This window comes from Contarinia nasturtii, unplaced genomic scaffold (genome assembly GCF_009176525.2).
Source record: "Contarinia nasturtii isolate CC-2019 unplaced genomic scaffold, AAFC_CNas_1.1 Cnas_scaffold_129, whole genome shotgun sequence".
Classification (NCBI taxonomy): Eukaryota; Metazoa; Arthropoda; class Insecta; order Diptera; family Cecidomyiidae; genus Contarinia; species Contarinia nasturtii.
The window spans coordinates 821,315-841,937 of NW_022197486.1; the positions used below are offsets into that span (position 1 = coordinate 821,315).

Genomic DNA, 20,623 nt, shown 5'->3' on the forward strand with positions numbered 1-20,623 from the left:
AATCCAAAAATAATTTGCTCGGATTATTTTCATTTAACATTTTCGTTGTCGAGACACACACACACACACACACACACACAAACTAGGCGCACCCCCTAAATTTAAAAATTTTAAAAAACGCTTTGGGGGTATGTTGGGGGTAAAAAATAGAAAATTTCTATCGGAGCAGAATTTTGAATTTTTCCCCAGGGGGGTTGGGGGTGCCCCCAATTTTGCAAAACTTCATCTGATCAAAAAATAATGTACTACAAAGTTGTTCAAAATGACGAGAGAAATTTTTTAGGACCCCTGCCCTCCAAGTCCCTGCACCCCTTAGGGGGTTGGGGGGTCAAAAACCCCCAAGATGTGATTTTTTGACCTGAAACCCAAAAATTCGGAATCAGCATGAAAAATTACCTTAGAATCGATATTTTTCTCATTCACGTTTTTTCACAAATTTTTGACCAAAAAAGTGTAAAATCGACTTTGTAAGATTTGAGGAGTTCGAAATTTTTCAAATGAATTTTTTCCAATAAATTTGTATGAAAGTGAATTGGTTTTAGTATTGTTGTAGATAGTATTAGGGGAAAAAATGCACTTTTGATTTTTTAGGAAAAAAAGTTGCAACGAAATTTTTTTTCGCCCATCGATTTTCAAAAAAGTCATCCAAAACATATGCTTCCGTAAATATTTTTGCTCAAAATTCATGTATTTTTGAATTCCGTATGCCCAATTTAGTAAAGCACCATGACTCGCCGCAAAACTTTTTCCAGCAAAGTTTTCTTCAGAACTCATTCGTCAATCAGAGCATTGGATTTCATAGAAAATCTCAAAATGTTCGCTTAAATGTTCAAACATCGACTTGAAATCTTACACGGAGCTGGGATTTGATGAAAAATGACCAAAGCCAAAAAATAATTTTATTCTGTTGTTGTCCTGTTGACTAGAATTATGTTTAGTATTCATAATTTTTATTTATCACTTTGCTGCACCTTCAAAATGTAATCCTAGCAAAATAGCAAAATTATATTTTTGTCAAATTTTCTACATTTTTTTGTGTATATTGACGTTAATTTGTTTTAAAATACAATATAACATCCTTCTTTTTTATTTTCTGGTCGAATAGGTGTTGTTAAATTTGAAAATTTAGTTGAAATTATTTTAGTTGGCAAAAATGAATATATATATGTGTGTGGCTTTTTTGCCCGGATGTGGAATCTTCCAAAGATACCAATGGTGAGATGACCGATGAGTATGCACGATTCGCCGACTGAAAAAGCGCCTACGTACTAAACCACACTCTTGCACACTCTTCTACCACTCTCTCCGCGGACGCCCGTTTGAGTTATGATGCTACTAGACTGCCGGGGTTCCATCTGTTCGGCACAGTCGCCCTTGCTGTTCAGCATGGACTTCAGCGGCCCTTGCTGTTCGGCAGGGCCCTTCTGTGACCATAGCTGCTCGGCAGGGCCTAGACCATTGCTTCACTTAGGACCCAACTCACTGCAGTTGTTGTGAACACTCATAACTCTACCATACTCCAGATGGCGCTGGGTTCCTCTATTCAATGTAGGAATGCTACCACCACTGATTTACCGGTATATTCACCAGTAGTTCAGCACTACCTTTTTACGGTTGACGTATTGGATATTTGACATATCCAAGACACCAACCTAACGTAAAGGCACTCCATTTTACGTGTGTCTATGCTGAACCCATTATTCGTTGTGCACACACACGGGACCGACGGCTTTAAGTGCCCTCCGAAGCACTCCACAAGTCCGAGACCCGGCTCAAATTTCTCCTCATTAAACCACTGATAATCCCTGAGCGAATCACGGTGGAAAAATACCGGACGAAATTTGACCGAGAATCGAACTCGTGTCCTCATGCTCACAAACCTGGCACGCTAACCACTAGTCTATGGCTGAGCCATTAGGTATTACATCGCAGGGCTGGTTAGCATTTTATGCTTGTCTCTCCGTTGTTTCTCTTCTTTGTTTTTCCGCTATGCGGAGCTCCTTTTGTACATTTGTGACAAAATTGAGGGTGTTTTGCCACCCTTCGTCCGTTTCGAGCATATAACTTACTAGGAGACTCACCCTTGGGGGGATGTGTACTCTCGACTCTGCGAAACGAATGCTGTGAAAAATTGCATGTTCGGCGTCTTCATCTTGTTCTGGGCAGAAAGAAACTGAGTGAGCTGTTAACTACAGTCCCCGTGTTTTCGATTCACACATGTCTCAATGGTCGGTATTAGTTTATTGTGTGTGTGTAAGTGTACTGGCTAGCCTGCGGAGAATTTCTCACGCTCTATCGTGTTTCTGTCTCATCACCATCATCACCATCATCATCCTCATCAGCAACCTCATTTTCTCGATTACAAGAAATTTGATACGCAAAGGCAGCACACTTTTTAATGATTTTCAACAATTTCATTATTATTATTTTTTTTTACTTTGCCGGTTGATTCAAACGTTTCGTTATTAATGCACTGTATCTCTATTGCCACCATTCCTACAGGCGGTTTACCACAAGAGTTCATTTTGGAAGCTTATGCCAATGGCCAAAAGCAGAACCCAATCATACTCAAGTCACAGTAAGTTTTCCTTTTTCTCTCTCTCCACTTTTATTCTTCTGTTTCCTTTTTATCTTTGTCCTTTCTCTGCACGTTATCATCGTCGAATGCTTTGTTCGAGGTTTCGAAAAGCGGATGAAAACTTTTCTCATTTTTTGTAATTATCCATCCCTTCGAAGTGAAACTAAAATAAAAGCATTCGAATAAATTTTCCTTTGATTTCAATTCAAAACTTTGAGACCAGTCGGCAAAGTTGTATGCCGAATCTTCGAAATGCAATGTTCTTCGTCTCGTTTTATTTGCTTTTGATGATGAAACAAACGGGGGGCATAAAGAGAATGAAACTGGCCAAAGAACTGAATTCATTGAAAATTGATTTGACTGAAGCGTAAATCTTTTGGCGAAAAATGTAAATTATCGAAGACAAACTGTTGAACATTTTGCACTTTGGGTGCTTTATGTATCCCCATGTTTGTTGAAGTGGAATTGTGTTTGTTTGTTTAACACACAAAAAAAAGGAAGAGTGTCGAAAGGAAAATCTATTCGAAATGCACACGAGTATTTTGGTGACGGTGCACACTGTACCGACATTGATATTGTCGTTTGCCGTTCTAAATGTATTAAGTGTTTTCGTTTTCTTTGTACTCTGATTTGCATTCGCACTTGGAATTTAAATTCGGGATTCTGCATTTTATGAACATCAACACCCAACAACATTGGCGCACAAACATTTTTTATTTCGTTTCGATTCATCTCGCACTCACATGTTCCGGTTGTATGTCATCATTTATGGTCTGCCACAATACACAGAACACCATACTTCGAATTACGAAACTTGATTTCGGGCATTGAATACAATGTATTCTTAATAGCACAGAATGCAAAAGGCCGCAGCAACTCAACCATACGTCAAGTATATACTCTGAATAATCCGGAAAAACAAACCGATACATCATCGCTGTTGGCATCGACGCCATCGCTTGCCAAACTAAAATCATTGTTGCCATTTTTGCTGTTTGGTTGTGCGGGTGCGATTGCATTAACGGCAATCATTGTTGTGTTTATTATAAGAAAACGCGCCAATCAAAGCAGTAACAACACCAATGATGCGATGGGCGATCAATCGACGACCTGCGGCAACAGTGATCGTTGCGAAACAGCATCCTATGCACTTAACACTCAACGAACACTACAATCATCACAAGAAGTTGCACGTGATTTATGTGCAGATAGCAGTGAAACGCTGGAAAAGAACCCCGATATAATTCCCAATTTAGGTAATTTTTTCCACTATTCCGTTCTTTTTTTGTTCTCTTACATTGATTTCACTTTCAAATCGTATTCGTCGATGACGTTGTCATCGTCTTATGTTCATGTTGTTGTTGTTGTTGTTACCGTGCTCATTTAAATTGTATTTGGTGCTGACGTGTACAAACCAGCTCTTTGTATGTTTTCGAAATAAATTTGCAGTTGACCAAGCGTCCAACTGATAAATGAGAGAAATGGAAAGCAATACAGGCGACAAACATTGTTCACAAAGAATTAAGTAAAAAGTTTTTCGTTCCCATTGTGTTTTATTAAGAGTTTGCTTTTAGCGAAAAAGATTAGTTTTACTCTCACTCGCTCGCTCGCCTCTCTTTTCTTTTCTCGCTTACCCTTACAACAGGGGTCGTCGTTGATTATTATTTTTTGTTCATTTATTTACAGCATCACATTTTTTTATGAACTTGAAATGAGATTTTGATTAACTTCAGTGAATTGCATGCTGTTCGTGGAATACAAGCTGCAATCAACAATTATCGGAAAAAATAGAATGCAAAAAAAAGAAAATTAAAAACATCGTGTACAAAATAAATAAATATAACATTTTAAAGCAAAACAGATTCTATAGAAATTGCTCTCTTAATTCTCTTGCTCTCTTAATTATTGCATCCACATTTGATTTGTTGTTTTGTATAGGAACGACCCTAAATGAGAAGGAAGAGGACGAAAAGGGTTTCGAATGGATAAATAATAGCAATCATCCGAGAATTTATGCGACAACAGCCGTTGCTGAACAAAATGCGCTTAGTACATTTAATTTTACAATACCCAAAGATGTAATACCACATCCATGGCCAAATGTTTATGCTCAGGTAAAACCGAACTCTTAACAATATATGTATACTTGTATTGCACAACCAGAAATTGTTTCATGTTGACAATATGATTTGTTGAACTTTGCGATTATTTTTATAGATATTTTAATGAGTTTGGTTCCCATTTATCCCACTTTGATTAAAAACACTACACAAACACGCATACCATGTATGCGCACACCATAGCCAACAACAAATACAATCGTTCATAAAATAGTGGACAATGTAAACAAACATCATTGTAAATAGAACAAACAAAAGTTTTCGCAACGAGACTCACAAAAAATTCTTGAAGACTTAATTTAACTTTTAGTCACTTGTCCAATTAACATCATTTGTGTTTCTTACTTTGTCCTTATACGAATTCAAGTAAATGTTTACAAAAGAACACGTTCATGCAAATGACAAATTCAATTTTCATTTTCAACTAGTCAAATCATCAATTTCTCTTCCTCATAAACTTGTCCATTTTCTAGTTTTGAATACCATGTAAAAGTAGTTGTGATCCGCAAAGATTATTTATCTTGTGTACAACGTACATAGTTATCTTAACCCCAAGACAAAAATATTCAAGACGATGATGATGAAATAGAAAATTGTTTGCTGAGCTTATGTGTGGATCTTTTTTTTCTCAAATCCCAGCGATTTTCTAAGATTTTATTTTTTAAAATTTATTCAGTTTTTTCCCTTGTATTTTTCGATTCATTCGTGAGTGTATATTTTTTTTTCTCTTTCTCATTTCATATATCTAATATGCAACTTGAACCACATAGCAGCGTATACCACATCCATTTCCTCATCTCTCGTTACCACAGCCAACTGATGGAATGATAGACACAATGGCAATGTCACCAAATGCCGTGGCATCCCTTCAACAGAAGCAACATCAAACATTCATCCCGCCACCAACGCAAAATAAATATGCTCACATGCACAACGTAAGTGGATTCATTTGCAAATTTTATGTTCGATTTAAAATGACAATATAGTCAACACAAGCACAAAACTCACACCCAACTCAACACAAACGATGCAGAAAGAGCAGGCCAATACAATTGCGCGCACAAAAACTGCTGTTGCACTTTTGGTTTTGCGAATGAACAACATGTACCAATGATGTTGCATTAATGGCCGTTTCATTGAAAATGTCAGTGAATTTGGTTCGCATAGTGCTACGGGTGCTATTTTGAAAGCAGAAGAGAAATACTTTTTTGGATGATATCATAAAGTTGTTGGTTTATGCTGTAGTTGAACTATTCAACTCAATTGGCAAGACACGGGTGTTGAGATTGTGAGATTTTCAACTCGACAATCGAAGGATGTTCGCATTGTTAAAGATAGTTTTATCTTCACAAATAAGCAATTAATTTTATGTCGAGATGTTGTATGGCACTTTGGCTAGTCGTTTCGGTTGTGTGTGCAAGCGACAAAACAGCTCAATTCATCTCTCAATGCAATAGATGTGTTTTGCAATCCACCGAAAATTGTAATGCCGAAAAATGAGCATCATCGAGAGATAGAGAGATAGAGACTACAGAGAATAGTGGTATGTGTGTGTTAGTGTGTAAAATACCACAGCAATACGAAAATATCACTTTTTGTTGGTGAGAGAAAATGTTCGCTCTGTGTGGAACCGGACAAGTGTTCGAGATTCCATTGAATGTCAGCATATCGTTAACAATGAACTTTATAATAGTTTTCGTAATGCTAGCAAATACACACGTTCACGCGGTATTTCATTTTCTTCTAGCTACACATAAATTGGCCTCGAGCTGTTGGGTTGGAGTTCATGTGAATGAATGAATGAATAGGGTGCAGAGTGAAAAAGCCGTATTCGTACAGGCCACACTACAAACCATCACACAACAAACACACATACACAACGTACAATAATCATTATCGTTTGGCCCCATTCTCAGCGTTTCTTTTATTTACAGGGTGGCTCAATTGAAGTGTTACCTTTTTTCATTTCATCATTGTTTAAAAAATAACAACAATGCAGTTTTTGTCTTTCTTTTGCATAACGGTACATCAAAGTGTTGTTTACAAAATATACTGCGCATTTATGAAATTAGTGCACGCAGTCGCACTATATTCATCATGGAAATCAAACGCAATAGCGTGATCGCTCTTCATTTGGCTGGAGAGTCAAAAACAAACATTTTGAGAAAAGTAAATCATTTGAATATCAATAGAATGTTTGTGCATCGTACCATAAAACGATATAATGAATCTGGCAGCATCGATAAACGTCATGGTGGCGGTCGGAAAAAGACAGCAACTTCATCAGAAATGGTTCGGCGAATAAAGAAAAGAATTGATCGTAATCCGAGACGAAGTGGTAGAAAAATGGCTGCTGAATTGAAAATATCCCGAATTAGCATGCAAAGAATATTGAAAAATGAACTCAAGGTCAAGCCATTGAAGATGCAAAAAGCGCATGATTTAACTTCTAGAGCAAAGTTGTTGAAACGTTTGGACGAAGGTGGCCATTTGCCAAACATTGTTTTTTCTGGCGAAAGAATGTTTACCATCGAACAATTTGTAAACAAACAAAATGACCGGGTATATTTAGCAAAAAGATCGAATGAAAATTTGCATCTTCGTTTGCCACCAAAAAGCAAGCACCAGCTCATGTGATCGCAATAACGGCCAATGGTCGCTCTCCGCTGGTATTTTTGGATGCTGGCGTCAAGGTAAGTGCTCAAAAGTACCGTGAAACTGTCTTAGAACCAGTATTGAAGCCATGGCTACACAAGCATTTCAAAGAAAGAGCACACACTTTTCAACAAGATTCTGCACTGTCTCACAAAGCACGCGTAACCCAAGAATCGCTCAAAAATAACGTTTCGACCTTCATTTCGAGTGAACAATGGCCGCCATATTCTCCGGATGCAAATTCATTGGACTACTCAATTTGGGGTATATTGCAAGGTCGGTGTAAAAAAATACCAAAGTGTGGATGCCTTAAGGTCAGCCATACGTTGAGAATGGAAGCGAATTCCAGAGTCTCACATTCGGGCAGTATGTAACTCGTTCATTGGCCGGCTCTATTTATGTCTTTTACCAACGTTTTTTTATTTAAATGAAAAATATATACGGATAAATGCAAAAGTTACAGACTTCTCTTTTTGTAACACTTCAATTGAGCCATCCTGTATTTATTTATTTATTTCCGTTCATTCAATTTCAGTATATACACTATATAGTTCATAGCGTTAGCGTTTGTGCGTGTGTCTGTATTTTCTTCTTATTATTCATCTCGTTTTCAAATGGTTTGGTGTGATTTTCGATTTTCAACCAGCACATAGACTAGTCGCATTGTTGCTCCCTTTTTCTGAGTGCCGTTTTGGTTTCTCTTCTTTTTTTTCACATCATTGCCATCACAATTTCAACATTCGGCTTGTATGAGATGTGTATGTCTAAACTTTAACTTGGCCCGTAATTTATGGTTAATGAATATGTGTATATGTGTATTTCGTCGTAAAATTATGTGCAATGTACAAGTACATATTGCAATATGCAATATAGATTTACACGTCGTTGCTCCCAGAAAATTCAAGCACACAGACAGTTTTTTAGCAATATGGAGCAGTAGTCTGTTTCATGGTCTGTTTTCCCCATTTCTCTCTTCAGCAATTTCAATTGAATAGTGCAAACGACTAGCTGCTGAGCAAATGCTATGTGATGCACCATCCATAAAATAACAATCTACAACATATTCATATAATCTATTTTTATAGTAATGCTTCTGGATTGAATCTGTGATCTGGTCGTAGTTTTTAGTTGGCAAAACTGAACGCCAAACCGTCGATAAACACTCGTTTCAAAAACAACATATCAAATTGCATCCGGTGATATCTCGCATGAGCATTCAACACAGACTGACACCATATACTCAAAAATATGTTCACTATCTTTATCTCTCGCTCACTTTTGCCGTTTTTCGCCTCCCCCCACATACACAATCACAAGTGATTTTTATTTTCAAATTGCTTTTTGGCAGTTTGAGTTGATTTCTTTTCTCATTCGGCTTTTGTTTCCAGTGCCGACGAAATAGGAATAAACCAAATATTTTGGAAAATATACACACAGTGCACAAAGTCAAGAGGCAGCCTCGGCTATGTGATCTACAAATGCAAAACCACGGAAGCAGCAGCACATGTGCAATATATTTCGATTACTTGCCTCATCAGAGATCATATATCAACGTGTACGCATAGCAACCTGACAATATTATACATTTGCAATGCCAACTTATATATATATATCCGTAACTAGCGCGGCTTATGTGTTGCTAACAATGAGTTGAATTGAAATCAAAATGAAAACGGTGTGCGAAAAGTGTTGTGAGAATAGAGTGACAAAAAGAAGCCACCAAACTAAATGAATGTACGACCGAGCGAATACATTGAGAAATATTCGAATGAACCAATGAACGTACCAAAAATCGGCACAAAATTGAATGAAACAAAGCTATAGCTATACTATATGGCCCAAAACCTCCACCAATGCTGATGCATTCCTTTAAACTAGAAACTACTATTTTATTTTATTTGAATCTGTGGAATGTAACCAATGCCAAGCAACCACTCAGAATCGGAGAAAATGGTGAAAGGCAAAAGCGTGAAACAGAATAATAAACGACGAAGAAAAAAGAATTACAAATGACGATCAATTTGGATTGGAAAATTGAATGGCCATGAGAAAGATTACTATTCCAAATGCACATCTAAAATGTAGTTTGTTTCCGTTTGGATGTTGGGTCGTTTGGTCGCGCGCGACCCAAGGAAGTGTTGAACGACAGGACGAGATGCGAAACAAATGTTCAAAAAGTTTGCCGATTCAGCCAACACAAACAAACGAAAAATGTGTGTGTCCAAATGTAATTATTATATCTTTCTCTCGCCTCTTTGTACCACCCTTCGAAACCATTTGATTTACACATAACAATCGAAAGCTTGTCTCGCCTAACATAAACACACTCGCAATGTGAACCACACAGAGAGTGAGAGAGAGGTGGGGAGAGACAGAAAATACGAATTGGTTATTTTAAATAAATTAAAGCGGACCAATTGCGATGACTTTTTAACGACTCGTAATAATTCAATCGAAAATTAGGCATTGGAAATGGCATGAACTGGAAACGGATAGATATGAGTGAAAATAGAGTGAAATCGGCGTCACATATCCAATAGGTTTCATTTTTGTGCATTCTACTTTTGCTTGGTTGGTCTGTTCTCGGCCGATCAGATGCTAGAAGCATTTTGGCCCTGATGAACTTATCCATCCGTTTTGCCAATGAAAACAGTAATCAAGTCTTCTGATTCAGGTGCATACATTCAATAAAAATACGGTTATACAGATTTTTTCTCTTTTCTTTTTTCTTATCTGTGTCGCCATTCAATGTTTGCTCTGTTTTATTTAGGATTCATGGCCTTGTGATCCGAACAATCAACTGCATTTATGCAGTTGATTTACAATTAATAATGGCTTACTTTGCCAAACATTATATTCAACGTAATCAACCGACGGCAACTATAACATCGTCAAACCAACTTTAGCCGAATGTCGAAATATGCCATTCAATGTATGTGTATATATGGCATCGAACATGGTTCGCACTGCACATGGTTGGCATTTCATGATTTCAGTGTTAGAAATGCATCGGCATATGAACTGAACAAAGAGTGTGGGTCATCTAGGGGCTATTTTCTATTCGAAATTATGTTTTGTTTTATTTGCCCCAGTAGCTGCGTGGTCAACCACACGATTCGTTGACATACGTTGACACTTGAGTTTTGTTAAGTGATTTTTATTTGATGAATTTGAAAAGATATTTACGTTATTAATAAATTATTCAATTTAAAATCGTCGAAATTGTGTGCATACCACTTTTCCGCCTTATTTACTGAGTTGTCGAAAAGAGATCGGGAATGAAAATATGTATATGAGACACAGACAGGCATAGAAAGAGACGTGGTGAGTGCGAGAGAGAGAGAGAGAAGACACAAAATTCTGTAATTTCAAATTCCATACGTTTTCCAACGAAATAATTTAGCATTCGTGTTTGGGTCGAAAGCAGCCAAAAGAGAATTTCGGTGGAATACGTGTAGACCACGTGGAATTTTTTCATTTAAAAATATGTCTGCTCGTGGCCGCATAAAAGCGTGCATATTCATGCTCATTTATTTGCATTTATTAACAAAGAGTCTCGTTTTGGGGAAGGTTTCTCCCCCCCCCCCCCCCCCCCCCCCCACACACACAACCAAAAAAAGAGAGAAATGAAAAATTCGCAAATATTTACAAGACGTGTTCATATTTTGCAAAGATAAACTCTGGACGAACTTAGAATTTTTACTTTAAACGCGCGTGATCGAAGCAAGCTTTACAACCCCTGGGCGTGTGATGACTTTGTTTCTGCCACATATATAGGTGCATGGTGTATATGTGTCATTTGTATTGCATAGTGCATACACACATTTATATGTATCGAACCATTTCTCTGGCTCTCGAACAATTCTCTGCATGACTGAAATAATGTATGCGAAAAATGTTCACCAATTTATTTGTAAATGTGAACATGTTGGGTTTTTTTGGGACATTTATTGCAATATATCCAATTGCCGATTTGTAGGATTTAACTTATGCTGAACTTATGGTCACATCGCCAGTGCAACGAGTGCATTTTACATCGACCTTAGGACGACCACGAACATCAAACATGAAACAACAGGAACCAACAATATACGCTCAAGTAAGTTTTTCGCTCGATTATCCTTATATATTATATATATATATATTCAGTATTCGGTCAATATCGACGACGATCAAGCAAATGCGAAGGGCATACCGTATATATGCAAATGTATTTAATTTAACCATTAAATGTGCGAACGAAGGAGCGAGAGAAGAGGATCGAATGCAATCGACAAAACAGTAATAGCGGCTTTGTCTTTTGTCTTGAATGGGCTCTTTTCTTATGTTCAATTTGGAATGCTTTTCGGTTTCATTGTGTTAATTTATTGTATACGCAGAAATACACATGCCAATTTAGTAAATCATTTTCGATTTTATTATGGATGCATTTAATGAAAATTACGAAAACAATTGAGTTGTTGGATGGTTGAAATGCTGTTGGCAATTATTGTTGATATTTGATTTAGTTTTGAGCCCAGTCTGGACTCTGGACTCAATTTATAAATTTCAATCCGTTTACGCTTTTCTTCTCTTTTACACATTATCACTGCATGTGAGAGAGAAAGAGAGAGAGAGAGTTATCAACAAACTCGGTGAATATGTGCTTTCATCATAAACAATAATCAATTTGTGGTTTGAACAAAGAATTATTGTGGGTAGAGATGCGTTTGTGTAAATTGGAAACCACATATATTTAAGAATTTTCTGGTAGATATAACCGGCTTTCTCTTTTGGTTTTCCATAAAACCACGCGTCACATCTAAATGATACGTGATTTTTGAGCATTGCACATAGCTTTTGCCACACAAGCGACAATAATATAGTTATACTAATGAACGGAAAACCAGGCAATATTGTGCGATGTGTGTATTGGTTTCAAAAATTCCAATTGATTAACACAAAAGGCACACAGTTCAGGTGTATATCACTTCAGCTGCCATGTCACCTTTAATAAAATCTCAAATATTCAACTAAATAACCAGCAATAAAAAACGACCACCGACAATGTCATCCTTTTTGTTAAGCGATGATAGATTTTTTTTTGTCATTTTTATTATTTCATTTTTCAAAACAAAAACACTATTCTATCTCTTAATTAAGATCTTAAGAGATTGATTATTAATTTTTTGTGTATTTGCTTTTTTTTCTCTATCTCTCTCTCTCCACCATTTCTTCTATTTTTCCTTCAATTTTGAAATTTCTTTCATTATTGGGAAATTGAACGCGTATACGCGGATGCTGATGCGCGCACGGGTTAAATACACAGATCGATTTGGCGCGGCCAAACGCAATGTATGCAGCCAATTCGATGTATATAACGAACAGCGCAACTGGTGTAACAATATCTCATCCATCCAACGCGTTTCCGCCTCCACCAGCTGTTTTTGCCAACAGGCCGACAATGCCAACAATTAATTTAATAAACGCTTCGAATGATACGACGAGTGATGGTAATAGCACAATTACAACTACAGCCAGCAGCAGCAGCAATATCAACAACAGTAGCAGCAACGCCAACAAAAGGGACATTTCCACTGACACAACGGTATAACACTCATTTTTATACAATTCACAATAAAAACCTTGACATTTTTTCTTCCCAACCAATATTTGTGTGCTTTTTTTCACGTTTGTTTTGTCGATCATTTTAATTTCATTTCTCATTTTGATTTTTTTCCTCAGTTCTTTCGGTTTTTTTTCTTCTTGATTATATTTCATTCTACTTCAGTTTCAGCTTCAATTACATTTTGTTTCGTTGTCGGATTTTTTTTTGTATATTGTTATGAAATATTTTTGTGATACAAATAAAAGTAAGCAAACAACAACAAAAAAAATCGGGAGAGAATAAGCATCACACAAATATGAATGCATATATGCGAAGCATAGAAGACGAAAGCTCCCATAAAATATTTAGCAATTCGCAAACCACATCATCCATATTCAATTTACCGAAGCAGCGCCAAATTTTAAGCATACCTCTATGCGACGAATATTATGTATCCATATTTTGCAGAGAAAAATAACCGAATCACATCGCGCTCTTGACAACGTAGAAACTGTATTGAATTTGTTTTTTCACTCATATTCGACCGAAAAACATCGATGCAACACAGAGAAAATATGGCAAAATTAGTTGTTGACATTTTTATTTTTATAAAATCATTTCCCGAAGTTATTTTGCGATTGTTGAGCATTACGGAAGCTCGTCTTTTGATTGATTACATTTGTTGTTACAATATAATCTGTAGGGTTTCAGTTATGCATTTGTGCCTCTCAATGAAAATCGATTCATAAAGCTCATATTGAATTAAACTGCACGTTTCTACGGATTTAAACTCCTTTAATAATATGCATAACAGTGACATTATACGTTCATACTTATTGCATCACTTTCACAATTTGGTCGACGTTTTCGAAAAACGAAAACTTCCAATGTTCATTTCCCTCTGGCACTTGTAAAGTTAATGGGTTGATGCAAATTTTGCAAATTATGCAATTCCAGTTGCGAATCCGTGTTTTTCAGACAGTTCAAGTGAAAATCTACTTTGGAAGTTAGTCAATTTTTCAGTTTGTATATTGCTTGCAAATTTTATGCATCACACAATTTTTGATGTTAGGCGAAGCAATTTAATGATAACTTCAACAATGCTCTGTCTGTATCATTCGCTTTACTTGCCAGTACGTCATACTACTTGGTTGGTAATTCATACATTGCTGATCATTTAAATGCAACAGTTGAAGTTGATTCAGGCTAATTTTGCCAAAAACCATTCATCTATGAGACTATTTAGTGTATTGGAATTATCGAAAAACAATCTTGCCAATCGAAATGGCATGCAATTGGCCATAGAATCTAAGCATAAAACGCCAAAAATGTTAGGTGGGCGATAATGACTGAAATTCAGGAAGAGGTCCCGGCGGAAAGATCTTTGGTCAAAGAGTCCTAGCAAATCGAAAGAGCAAATCGAGATGAGCAAATTTGGGACCTCAGAATCTACATGCGCACCTATGTATCTAAATGACAAATACAACGGTAAAAATGATTCGAAAGAACATGATAAATGCCATCAATTGTCGTTGCATTATAAATGCTCTTGATAGTGTTGTTGTTTTTAAGCGGAATGGAATTCTACAGTTATTATTTCAGGCGTTTGAAACATTATGGTCACTTCATTGTAACTTGAAAATGTGAAGTGTGTATGTGTCTGTATGTCAACATCTAGTTATATTTGTAATTGATGACATTTTTGTTATGGTTGATAGTATGAACCGACCAAGTTGTTTTGTCAACAAAGCGTTTTGTTAATTTTCTATCGTAATTTTCTATTTTCCATATAATACATTCCATTGAGATACCACACACACACACACACACAAAACCATTACTCACTTATATTCGTATATGGTTAGCAATGTTTCTTCGCTATTCATTTTCTTTTCTCATTGTCTATTCCACTTTTCTATTTCAGTACCCATTTCTTCAATTGTCGTTGTTCTTTCATTCTCTTGTTTATTTATATTTTTCGACTCTCTCATTCTCTTATATCTTTGGTTACAGAATTCAAAGCATCCCGTCTCATTGTTGCAAACTGTGCCCGAAATTCCGCAGCCACCAACAAGAATGGAAAATTCCTCGAATGCATTGTGTGACAGAACATTAGCAAATAATACAACAAGATTCTGACTATAAACGAAATGATATTAACAACAAAAGTAATATATATAGAAAACAGACAGATAAACAAACAAACGAACGGGAATCGCTTAAAATTCGCAATCTATCACATTTCAACCAAATGAAATTGGATTGGCCGGAATGAGAGTAGATTGGATCAAAAATGTGGAATAAAAATTTGGAATAAAAATGTGGGCGCTTTATTGATAATGGCGAACACGAGAATAGATCGATATGCAACCAGATTGGCCTCGAAATGCAGCACAAAAGCATATGAGTTCAAATTGCGATATTATTGTACAAACAGCAGCCCATATATACATTAAGTGCCACACTAAGCGAAACACTTTTTGATTTCTCTTATTTTGACTCCCCATTAAATTTTACCATTTGCTGCCATCGTGTTACACTGCCACCACAATCACCGTTTCAATGCAGAGCGCTGTCGGTTGACTCCAATTCCTATCTCCGTCTATTTCACTCCATTGTGTATGTGTGTCTCTCTGTGTGCTTCTTAATTAATTTTTCTAGTTTTATTTTTGTTTCCAAATGTTATTGCCATCATTATTGAGGGAACAAGAGAGGAAAGAAATGCTGAAGTTATTTCTGCGTAAAGTTTTCTTCTGTTCATATTCACGGCCTAAATTTCATTTGAATTTGACTCTGGACAAAGCCAAAAATACGAACGAAACAGAAGCGAACAACCATTGACAACAAAAAGTATGAACATTAAACGCAGTGAAAATACTCAACAATAAAAGAAACGAAGGGAAAAAACAGAAAGAATCAAATAGAAAATGCAAAATAATAATGAGAGAAAGAGAACGAACAAAAGTGAGACAATTGTTATCACTCGACAGAAATTTAAACACGAACGACTAGTGCTAATGGAATGTAGTGTGAAATAAAATGTTTGGGATGGAGTGTGCCGAGTGTTGGTCTTCGCCGAAGAGAGTGGCCTAAAAACGTATTCATCAACACACACACACACACACACACACACACATTTATAACAATAAATACAATGTTCCAAATGAATGCGTTTGCTTTCGAATCTCTAGCGACATTCAAAAATACATCCATGCATTCAATCACTTGGCTCGTTCCCCAACGACGGCGCTCACAACACAGTACTTATGGTAAGATGAATTAATTTATTCAATCGAAATGTTAGATAGAAATAAATTCAAGCCAAAATGCAAAACATAAAAGGCATTTTTAAAACAAGAGATTCCCTTTTTATGGAAATGACAAAACAAAATACACACTCACACACCGAACGTTACGCAATGGTTGAAGTGCTTATAATCTTCTTCGCAAAATCCTCAATGTCTCAATTGCTCATTTTCAAACCGCATTGCAATTGAAACGAATGGAATAATGAACGACATAGACGAGATAACGTAAAATAAATACAGAAACAATACACCGCAAGAATAATGAACACACTATGTATGGGCTACACAACGGAAAGAAGGAAGGGAAAAAATCGATAAGAATTACGTACGCGACCCAAATGAAATTTCTCGTTATTGCCAATAATCCGTCAATATCAAATTAAACAAATACACACAATACACTTGTGTAAGAACAAATCGAAAATGTACCATAAACAAATCTCATTTCATTCTATGTCTATCGAGCAAATGGGAGATGATCTAATAAATATTTAAACAAAAATCTCTGGAACAATTAAGCGACTTTTTTTAGGAAATATATTTTATTCGGCAGAAGCTTTTGCCAGCATGTGAAATAACGTAATAAATGAATACAAAAAAATTGCATATTATTCATATATACACACATTTCCAATGCTCACATCAAAAATCATTTTCAGAAAACATAAAAACCACATTAAAAAAACGAATGAACATAGCAAAAATTAAATCAAATTTAGAATTCAATGAAAAAATCATTTACCGATTAACTTATGTGATTTTATATAACATCTGCCATTTAAGCTATTAAATTGTGAGAAAAAGAAGAAAAAAAACCGATTCATGTAATAAACGATTTGAATATTTCATCAAATGCTGATTTTGAATGATCGTCAAAAATATTGTGACAAAATGGATTTTTTTTACAAAACACGGTCGAAGGAGAGAAAATAAATCTCTATTGCAATAAGCTGTCATTTTCAACAATTAATCATTTCCGTTGTTTTCATGTCAACATTGAATTTTCAAAACAAAAACAACAATATTCAAACAGCACCAACTGTGCGAGAAGAAAAAAAATCAACAATCATCGAACAATTTGAAATAGATTTAATGTAAAATCACTTTGACAGGGCGACAAGCAAAAAAATCTGTCCTACCCCAAACCATGGCCCCAATAAATAAATGCATTTTAGCAGTAAAATTAAAATTAAAAATTTAATTACATTCAATGAAATATGTGGCTCAACAATGTAAAAAGTACGAATGAAAGAACAGTGCGACATAGTATAGTGAGAGCTTCTGAATGCTTCACTTCAATCATTCGTAATCGCATCAAGCGAAGTTAGCTGACCTGCCATAGTTATTTGGCCATTTTCATCGTTCGTTTATGCTATTGCTTTTGTTGTTACAAGGGGTGACTAATTGTTTTCCACTTTGTAGAAGCCTTTCGATGGCATTCAAATGAGCGCGTGTTTGATTCTCAAGTCGAGAGCATTTTTTGATTGTTCCATTTTTATTTTAAGGACTGCTGAAAGCAAAATTGCAATCAATTTAAACATTTTTCATTTGTCACAGTTTTTTCAACGACACTCAAAAACAGAAGGTTGACAATATTTATTTAAAAAAAAACTATATGCATTTAATATCTATTGAAATTAATAATAAAGATTCCAAACAGTACACAATATATTGCAAATCATCCGCATCACTTTCTCATCAAAAAGAATTACAATGCAAATCAAATGCATCCGGAAACAGTTCATTGTGTCAGTGACGATGGTAATAGTGACGAGGACAATGATGAGGAGGACGAGGTTAGAGACAGCGAGAGGACAGAGAAAAATGGGAATTAAATTAGAAACTAAATTTGAGTAGCTCGCACTTGAAATTATGTTAATTGAGCATAGTTTCTAACCGCAATGAAGCGGTTTTGAAATGCGCTATTATAAATAATTGTGGTAAAATCGAGCATTTAAACTCGCCAATGCCGTTGATTTCATGGTGACAAATGCTAAACTGATTCGAATTCATGCTGCTCCACTTCCTCCCCTCTCACGCACGATTTTGAGAATAAAAACATAACACCCGAATCGAAAGCACATCGAGAGCGATAGGGTAAGCTAGTATCTCGTTGCTGATGCTAATACTTTATGGCAGCAGAAACACACATCGCATGAATTGGAGTGTGTACATTTTCCAATATAATATCGATGCACATGTTGTTGATGCATTCATGCGGGTGCAAGTTTGCGGTATTGTGTTCGCAAATACATCATAAATATTTCCGTATTTATTCAAATTTTATCAATGTAAACTAATCATTTAAATTGGCAGAGTGTGATATAAAGAGTTGAATACGAGAAGGTGGCTATATAACTACATGCACATTGAAAATATAGTAATGTTTCATTCAAAATAGTTTTGACGTATGTCCTTGCAATTTCGTGTTTTTTTCACTCTCTTCTTTTATGATTCATTCCACGAGATTTTGATAAATGAAATGTCAATACTTTTATGTGTTATTTCTTATTAAAAAAAATCGATGTTTTACCATTCGAATAGTTTTTCTCCTATATTTGTTTGACATGAACAAAATTCAATAAATATGATTTTCATTTTGATGAAGAAAAATTTCCTTTTCGATTCCGACATCGTCTTCTTGAATCGCTACTCTTATGTGTCTTTTTCCATTTCAACCTTTATCCCCTATGCAAACCATTGCATTCAAATCATTCTTCGCTAAAGCATTTTCAGCAACCTGCACGAGAAATGAAAAAAAAAAGAATAAAAAATAACATGAAAACGAACAAGAAAAATCATCGAATGTTTGAACAGCCGACAAAAAGTTGGTCTCGCCCAGAATTTTCCCTCGGTGTTTGTTAACTAGTCAAATTTTCGTTACCGAACCACAAATCGGATATTGCAGTTTGGCTTCATTTTTGAGATTTAATCCCATTTATTAGTTTTAGATTAGAGGAGAGAAGAAGAGGTAGAGAATGTATATGTGTGTGTGTGAGAGAGAGAGAGAGAAAACTGTGGGAAAATTTTCGGTTGTTGTGGATCCACTTTTCGGCATGTAAATGGGTGTGCCAACACTATTGAACACTATTTGTAGATTTATCAACATGGATAAGAAGAACAATATTTTCATTGATTTATTTGGCCAAATTTTAAACCGATGATACGTATACGTTTGTGAATGAAAAATCATTTATTAGAGAGAAGAAGAAAAACAACGAGCCAAAGGGAAGATTCTGTTATATTAATGTAGATAAATGAAAATGAGTGAAATTTTAATCGGTAACCGGAAGAGAAAAAAACAAACAAATGAAAAGAGAGTGATAGAAGAGAGACACACTGAAAATGTTGCTGAAAGTTTGAAAAAAAAGAAAAAAAAAAACATTATTTTGCTTACTCAAAAAGGTGCTGGTCAAATCAATACATTTGTAGACGAAAACCAACCAAAAATATTCGCTTTCCGTTGGAATTTGTCTAGTCTTTGTCACTTTATAGAATATATTTGTTACCCATGATGGTTCTCGCAGTCATATGACAGTTTGAATTCTAATCAATACAAAACAGAAATAAAACCGATTTAAAAGAAAAAAAAATTGTAATAACTCTTGAAATAACGTAAAAACTTGTATACATTTTTAAATAGAATTAATTAAATAAATTGTATCCATGTATCTCATTGTTTTTAGAAGATAAACAAAGAAAAATGAAGACGAAATGTGAAAAAAATTGCAAACAAAAAAAAACATTTGAAAGTCAGTCTAAAAAATAGACGAGAAAGACAGACAAAAGTGGTGAATAATTGAAGATGAAAAAAAAACAGGAAAAAAAAATTTATCAATTATTGTTTAAAATTTAAATATATGAATAAAATTTTAATGATATACAAATTACCAACACTTACTTTAAATATTGAATTTAGTCATTTCAGTCAATTTATAGTGGGAAAGAGAGAACTATTGAATACTTTGTACATACACGACCCAATGCAACCACACCAAGTCCATTTGAAGTAGCGAAGTTTATAAAGTTTGGTGAGTGTGGATTGCAAATGTATTTTAGCGGGAATCTGATAAAACCACATCCAAATGGCGCACCGTGACAGAACTCGTAGATCTCCTATCTCTTTCAGTCCGTCATCGTCTGTTCTCGTTCATTCGCGCTCTGCATCAGTTCACATTTTACACGGGTTTGAGCTTTCGTTGAGATACAACACAAGATTCCTGGGGAACGGTTACATTTGGCGGCATTTAAATGCAATGCTATTCATTTTGGGGTCATGAATAAATTGAGATGCTCTCATGTCAGTTCTTGATGAATCGTCGACCGAATGCACTTTGAACGCACCGAAGCGTACCAAAAATTGCAAATTGAACCG

At 35.6% G+C, this 20,623-nt stretch overlaps 1 protein-coding gene across 7 annotated transcripts in view; it reads left to right on the plus strand.

The window, feature by feature from the left end:
• The window catches only part of LOC116342649 (nephrin-like), a 115,469-nt gene extending 95,405 nt beyond the window's left edge, over nucleotides 1-20,064 (plus strand). For 6 of the 7 annotated variants that reach the window (XM_031770350.1, XM_031770342.1, XM_031770365.1 and 3 more), the window contains 7 exons: nucleotides 2,503-2,578; nucleotides 3,368-3,834; nucleotides 4,517-4,692; nucleotides 5,469-5,633; nucleotides 11,333-11,452; nucleotides 12,662-12,940; nucleotides 14,954-20,064. In XM_031770350.1, the coding sequence (XP_031626210.1) occupies nucleotides 2,503-2,578; nucleotides 3,368-3,834; nucleotides 4,517-4,692; nucleotides 5,469-5,633; nucleotides 11,333-11,452; nucleotides 12,662-12,940; nucleotides 14,954-15,079 (1,409 nt within the window). In that variant the 3' untranslated portion in view covers nucleotides 15,080-20,064. The remainder of the gene's footprint in view (nucleotides 1-2,502; nucleotides 2,579-3,367; nucleotides 3,835-4,516; nucleotides 4,693-5,468; nucleotides 5,634-11,332; nucleotides 11,453-12,661; nucleotides 12,941-14,953) is intronic. The other variant, XM_031770392.1, reaches the window with a different exon arrangement.
• Nucleotides 20,065-20,623: the final 559 nt, after the last annotated feature.